The sequence below is a fragment of the Benincasa hispida genome, chromosome 6 (genome assembly GCF_027475165.1).
Source record: "Benincasa hispida cultivar pf3 chromosome 6, pf3_genome.v1.1, whole genome shotgun sequence".
NCBI classification, from domain to species: domain Eukaryota; kingdom Viridiplantae; phylum Streptophyta; class Magnoliopsida; order Cucurbitales; family Cucurbitaceae; genus Benincasa; species Benincasa hispida.
Genome location: NC_143483.1, coordinates 49,889,061 through 49,896,585, shown reverse-complemented (window position 1 = coordinate 49,896,585; position 7,525 = coordinate 49,889,061). Strand labels below are relative to the sequence as shown.

The 7,525-nt window shown below is 34.8% G+C and overlaps 1 protein-coding gene across 1 annotated transcript; it reads left to right on the top strand.

Moving 5' to 3' along the window:
• The first annotated feature begins 442 nt into the window (after window positions 1-442).
• LOC120080366 (zinc finger CCCH domain-containing protein 20-like) lies at window positions 443-2,343 on the top strand. Its single transcript, XM_039035009.2, has one exon. It carries the CDS (start codon window positions 644-646, stop codon window positions 1,820-1,822), a length of 1,179 nt encoding a protein of 392 aa, XP_038890937.1. The 5' UTR covers window positions 443-643; the 3' UTR covers window positions 1,823-2,343.
• The last annotated feature ends 5,182 nt before the right edge of the window (window positions 2,344-7,525 follow it).

The window sequence follows — 7,525 nt, the reverse complement described above, 5'->3', positions numbered from 1 at the left end:
ATAAATTAATTAACCAAATAGTTAAACTTCTTAATGAGGTGGTTTAGTTTTATTAATGTTATATCTAACTTAAAAGAACTGAAAACAAATTAAAAATGAAATTATTTTAAAAAAGAAAATAATTAAATTGAATACTTAACCTCTATCTAACGTGTGATTATGGTTATAAATTTGAAAAGAATCCCCAACAATTACCCATCAAGCGGGTAAAAAAAAGATACACAATACGTTATTTAGTTCGAATTGTATCGCGCCACGTCATATCCTTGGCCCACCTTTGCAGAACAAAATCATTAGCCTTTGACACGTGGAGATACTATAAGCCGTTGTCTTAACTTCAAAGAAAACGATGTCGTTAAGGCGTTTCCTCCTGTACGGTTTAACCGCGGTGAAAAAAAACAACATAAAAGAGATATGTTCTATCTCAGTATATAGGTAAGTTTAAACCTAACCAAGGTTAGGCAGAAACTAACTACGGTTAGTTTCTTAGTTCATGTGTTTTTTTTTTTTTTTTTAAATTATTTATTTATTTATTATAAATGAAGCGACCGTGCCGGTGGATTAGCCAACAATCTCCTTCTTCTCCCCCAAGGAGGAACAGAAGCTAAAGAAGAAAAAAACAAAGCAAGCCAAAAAGGCAAAAATGATCGTCGGCGAGCAGCCCAAACGCCCGAATCCAACGGTTCAGATTCCACCATGGACGTTTCTGGAGGATTCGGCGATGGATGTGTACAGTCATTCGCCGGGGAGCGGTGGCAGCAGCGGTTCCGTCAAGTGCGACGGATGTTCCAGCGGCGGATACTCTCCTTATTATCTGCAGGAAGCATTAGCGATGCTGAAGCGGTATCTTCCGTCTAATGAGGCGGAGATGGACTCGGATTTTGATGTTTCAGGTCGGGAGTTGGATTCTCTGGTGGATGCGTACTCCTCCGATCAGTTTCGAATGTATGAGTTCAAGATTAAGAAGTGTACGAGAGGAAGATCGCACGACTGGACTGAGTGTCCGTTTGCTCATCCCGGCGAGAAGGCTCGCCGGAGAGATCCGAGGAGGTATTACTATTCAGGTACGGCGTGTGCGGATTTTCGGAAAGGGAGCTGTATGAAAGGAGATGCGTGTGAGTTTGCTCATGGAGTTTTCGAGTGCTGGCTTCATCCGGCTCGTTATCGGACTCAGCCATGCAAGGATGGGACGAGTTGCCGGAGAAGAGTTTGTTTCTTCGCTCATACGCCGGAGCAACTTAGGGTTTTGCCTCAACAAAGCCCTCGGAGTACGAATTCCATCCCTTCATACGACGGATCGCCTCTCCGACAAGCAATTGAGGCCTGTGCAAAGCAAATGCCCTATTTGTCTTCTCCAGGAACATCGCCGCCAGTATCTCCTCGAATCGAGTCTCCACCTCAATCACCGATGATTAAATCACTAAATCGACCTCACGCAACAAGTTCGATCAACGAAATGGTTGCATCACTGCGAAGTTTACAGCTCAATAAGGAATTCTGTAAGGTACAATCTCCTTCTTCCTCATGGAATGTTCAAGTCGGATCTCCTGTCTTCGGATCTCCAAAGGAATCCACTCGATCCGGTTTATCTAGCCTTCCAGATACTCCGACTCGTCCAAGTATCCGATATCTCGATTTCTGGGACCTAGGTTGCGGAGAGGAACCGGCGATGGAGCGAGTGGAATCTGGAAGAGATCTTCGTGCAAAAATGTTAGAGAAATTGAGGAAGGAGAACTCCGTCGGCGTCGGCTGCGGTGATCAGGACAATTACAGCGGCGGCGGAGGTCTGGATGTCGGTTGGATCTCGGAGCTCCTCAAGTAAATCAAACCATTGGCGGTGGCAATTTCTTTGAAAGGAACAAAGAAAAACAAAAGGTTCGTCTCTGATTCCATTTTGGCGCCATTACAACCAAGATTTCTTCTGCTTTTTTCATGATTATTATTATAACAGTATCAGAATCAGATAGGGAAGAGTTGGAATCTTTCAATTTGGAAGAACATGCAAGGTTTTTTTTTCCCAAGATTCTCTGTAAATATTAAATTTAGGGGTGGGTGTGGAAATGGATTAAAGAGATTGGTGAATCAAATCTGTTCTGTTTTTGGGGGGAATTTTCCAGATGAACATATCAAAAGAAGAAGAGGTAGTTCATAAAATATATATATATATAATATAAAAGAAAATGAAGAAAAAGAAAAAGGGCAATGGGTATCTTTTTTTGTATAGGATTTTAGCAATTCACATACTGCAATCGTTTACTGTATTTTGTGGAGTTGTGTAACTCTTATGATTGTATTAAGGGAAAACAAAAAGAATTAACATAATATAATATATTATTTATATATGTATTGAAATGCAAAATGATGTTGTTACAGGTAGTAGCGAATTTTCGTTTTGTTTTTATTTGGCTAAACTTTATATAATCTCTCTAAAAAAGAAATAAAAGGAGAGAAAAAACTTAGGTAATGCATAATTTTATCACATTTTCATTTTGAGGCGTTGGATGTATCTTTCTTTTTCTTTTTCTCTTTTTTAAAGAGTACAACTTCCTATTAACTAAGTTGATAAATTATATTGAATATGGGTGATAATTTGGGTTAGTTGCTACAATTAATGTGTTAAATGAGGTGACCCATTTACTTTTAACATTTTTTTTTGAAAATATGTTGTAAATAAAGTGTGGGGTGGGACTGAAGTTCAGACCATGAGGTTAATAATATCAACGTTATGTCAGTTGAGCTACGTTCTTATTGACTACGTTCTTATTGACTACTTTTAACTATCTCTTAGACCAAGCACAAAAGACTTTATTAAGAGCCCAATCCAAAAAGGATGGACATGGATTAGAATGAAAACAAATTGGAAAGGAATTGATTTTTTTTTTTAAAAAAATAATATATGGGGTGGGATCCAACCTCTAATTAGGTTATTTTAGTAAATGAAAAAGTACTAAAATACAAATTTTCTATTTTTGTTGCTAAAATGCTCGTGACGTTTAAATTAGTCCTCTTCTAAGGGCTTTTAGGGAATAAGATTCATCACATGTTTCGATGGAATTCGAAATGGCATTCTTAGATTTGGGATGAATTTCACATTTTATTTTCATCTTCACTGGATAAACACCTTAGATGAGAATATAATGGGTCACACCAATTTTATTCACATTTTTTTTTCTGAGGGAATGTCGCCTAAATATTATATTCTTCCATTCTTTTCAATCTATTTGTTTCAATATCGGTAGAGTTTGATTTTTATCGTTTACGGTATTAACTTTTGTCTATTAAGTTATAAGATGATGAAACGATGTTCAAAGTTTATTCTTTTCTAATGGTATTATGTTGTTAATGCTAAATATTAATTTCATTGCATTCAACTAAACGAGGTATTATTCACAAAAAAAAATTATTTGTCAAGTCCTCTTGTCAAAGCATACCAGTTAAAACAAACATGTGATCATAAAGTTAAAAGTTGGAATTTGTCCATTTAAAAATTGAATTAAAAATGCTTAGGCTCTTTTTGGTAATTATTTTATTTTTTCATTTTTGTTTTGAAAAATTAAATATATAGATACTCTTTCTACCTCCAAGTTTCTTCCATTATTATCTATTTTTCATCAATGATTTAAAAAAATCAAACTAATTTTTTAGAACTAAAAAAAGTAATTTTCAAAAATTGTTTTTGTTCTTAGAATTTGTTAAGAATTCAACTATTATAATTAAGAAAAATACAAATGATGATAAAAAAAATGTTGATGAAATAGTCTTAATTAAAAAAAAAAAAAATCAAATGGTTACTAAACGGGATCTTAATAGTTAAATAATTTCTCAATAGAAAGTTTGAACTTCTAGTGTTTTCATATTTTGTGATCTTGGATTGCATTGTACAGTTTGGAATTGTATAGTGCAATTATTGTGCACTAAGATCGTATTTTAGTTATATCTCCCTTGATACAAGTTTGTTTTACACAAATGTCCACATATTTTCATACACTTATTTGTGTTTTCTCGAATCATATTTATAAACTAAACAAAAATTTAAAGCATTTTGACTTTTAGTGTTCTCGAAAGACGAAATGGTATAAGTTTAAACTTAGAAAGACCATCAATTTTAGTTTAGGTTACCAAAATTGAACAAAAATTGATTTATTTGTCTAAATTTTCGAGATCAACATATTGAAACACAATCATTTATTTGATCTTTATCAGAAAATTCTCTCTTGACTTCAATTTAGATTACACAAAGTTTTTTTTTAAGATTTTGAGTTGTGGTACTCGAACCATGATGAGAGAAAGGAGAGAGGGAAGTAGAATCAGGAAGATATTAAGAGAAGAAAAACAAGAATGTTGTGAACATAAGTTGGAAAGAAAAAAGTGGGAATAAGAGAAGAGGGAGAACGAGACATAGAAGAAGAAAGAGATCAGAGAGAGACGGCCGGGAGAAGTTTTATGTGTATTGGATGATTTTGTAATTCAAAGGTATTACAATTTATGAATATTATGAGTTTTAATCTATTCTTAGTAGGCTACTTTTGAGGATAGACTTAGACTTTTCTTAATCATTCTATATTTTGTGTATATTTACCTATGTATTCTTCATTCTACAATATTTGATTATTCAATATTATACAAAGTTATCATGGTATCAAAGCCATACATCTAGGGTTTTGTATCTTATCTTCCTCCTAAAGTCGCTGTCTGACTACCGCTTAGATTCGTTGACATTATCATTGACATTTGAAGGTTTTCTTTCGCTATGGTTTAAGCCTGAAACTCGTGGAACCTCTGTTTTCCATCGTGTTTCAACCTTCGATTTCGTTCATGGGTTTTTCCAGCCGTACATACCCAATGGGCGATCGTTGCTCATGGTTCGGACTGATGGGTGTCTATTTCTGTTTGTTTCATAGTCTGTCGTGGGTGTTTGTCAGCATCATTTGTGGCTCCCAATCGCCGTTTGTGGTTTGCGACCGTCATTAGTGGATTGTGTTGTATGTGCTTCATCTGTGGTTTCGTACGGATCTACTCATCTGTGGTCAATGGTTCATCTATGTTTAATTTTTCAGATTCACTCAGATTTGTTTGTGTCTAGTAACAACGTTGTTTTGCAAGTTCTCCTCTGCCCAGATATGCCGCAAATCTGCTACTCATCCTCATATCCTGCCTCCTCAGATTCTCGTTCGCCTCAGACCCATACCTCATTTGCCCATGGGAATCACAACATTGTCCAGATTTGTTGACCCAACCTCGGGTCCATTTTAGAGGTGAGCATGTTAGACCAAAAAACCGACATGGCCGACCCAAACCGGCCGAAATGGAGTCGGATGGTCGAAAATCAAACGAAATCAGTTGGTGTCGGTTTATGTTTTTTAAAACCAATTTGAATGGCAGTCGAGACAAGTTATCGGTCGGGTCTCAACCTGACCCGATGGATTTATTATTTAAAAAAAATAATTTATTACGAGTGTATAAAATGGCATTTAAAAATGGTTAGGGTTTGTTTTTGTTCTTCTCCGTTCTTCCATTCCAGCGAGGCAGCGTCAGCCGATCTTCATGCTTCCAGTTACAACTTTCTTCATTCTTCTTCGTTCTTTTTCTTAGTTCCAGTCGATCTTCTTTGTTCTTCTTCGTTCTTCCATTTCAGTGCCAGTCGATCGTTATAGTTGTAGCCTGCAGGTCCGTTTCAGTCGATCTCTTTGTTCTTCTTCATTCTTATACTGCACATTTGATTTTTACATTCAAATTAAGAAAATAGAGTTATTTATGTAAAATTTTATTTCTGTTGGTGTTGGAGAAAACTAAATACTCAACAAATATTGTCAAATGCTTCCCCATTATTGAATGTGTAAAATTTTACCTATGCGAATGTGTGTTATGATAATATCCTGTTACTGTTTCTCTGCCTATTTTTCTATAAGAATTCTTCAATGCTTCCCCATTATTCAAGTAGATATCTGAACTTAAAATGATTGAAAATACTCGAGTCGCTGATTCTACTCTTAAGTCATCACTCATTAATTGAAAATTAGATATGTTAATTCGTAAATAATTATATCCCATTAAAATTATATATATATATATACACACACACAATATGAGAGAATGTGAGGATAAAATAGGATGGACTGAAAAATCTAATGACAATAGAGGATGTAAAATCAAATAAAAAAAAAAGGAAAAAAAAAGAAGATAAATAGCACATATAAGATCATGGAAGGGTGAATGTGAAGACAAAAGGGGCTCATCCATATCATAAAATTATTTGCTTGTTATAAAGTGGTTCCCGTCGTCCTATTCAATCTACAATTGAATCATAGTTTTATATACATCGTTTGAATGTCATTCTTTTATTTTATTAATCATTGAAAACAAAATTTAGTTTTATATACATCCTTGGTTTGCAATTTCTGTGTTCTAAGCTTAGTAAGCTGCATTCATTAGTTGCTCTTTATGTTTAAGCTAGTTATTCGAGCTTAGACTATTTGTATAGACTTAGAGGTATTGTGTATTTTGGCACGGATTTCTTATTTGCTCATGTTTCATGCATAAGGCGATAAGGGTATGGGTATCTGAGTTTTTGTAAATACTTTGAGACTTGAGTTTTTGTAAGGCTGAAATACTTTGAGTTTTTGTGAATTGTCTGATACTGACGTCTAACATGGTGTGGTTCAGCTATATGGATTCAATAGATATGAAGTTTGATGGAACTGCAACTGATACTTCAAAAAATAAACGAGATGTAGAAACGGATGTCAATACAAATATCGTTGATGTTGATTCAGCAAATGAGACATCAGATGTTCCAAATCCACCAAAAAGAAGGAAGGTTGTGAAAAAATCCATGGTTTGGGATCATTTTGAAAGGCTAAAAGGTGATCCTAAAGACCCTCATGCTCAATGTATGTACCATGGAGTTGTCTATACATGTCTTTCTAAACGTAATGGTACTAGGACTATGAAGAATCATTTGAAAAATTATAAAAAATACCCTTACCGGAAAAAGAGAGATCAATCCAAATGACATTAGCTTTCAAAACTAAAGACAAAGACAATGTTGGGGATAATACATCACAACTTGTATGTGAGTCATATAGTTTAGAGAGTTGTTGGGAAGCGTTAGTTGAAATGGTAATTGTTGACGAATTGCCATTCAAGTTTGTGGAGGGTAAAGGAATTAAGAAATTTGTCGATAGATTAACATGTGCAAATCAACCTAGATTGATTGTTCCGTCTCGGTTTACTGTGGCTAGAGATGTGTTTAAGTTGTATGTTAATGAGGAAAAGCATTTGAAAGACATGTTTGTGAACAAGAAGTATAGAGTTTCTCTCACTATGGATTGTTGGACATCGGGACAAAATATAAATTACATGGTACTAATTGCCCATTTCATAGATTTTTATTGGAGATTACATATAAGGATACTTAGTTTTTGTCCAATTGAGAATCATAAAGGTGATACTATTGGTAAAACCATTGAAAAGAATTTGAAAGATTGGGACATTGAAAGGGTAATGACTTTGACAGTTGTTAATG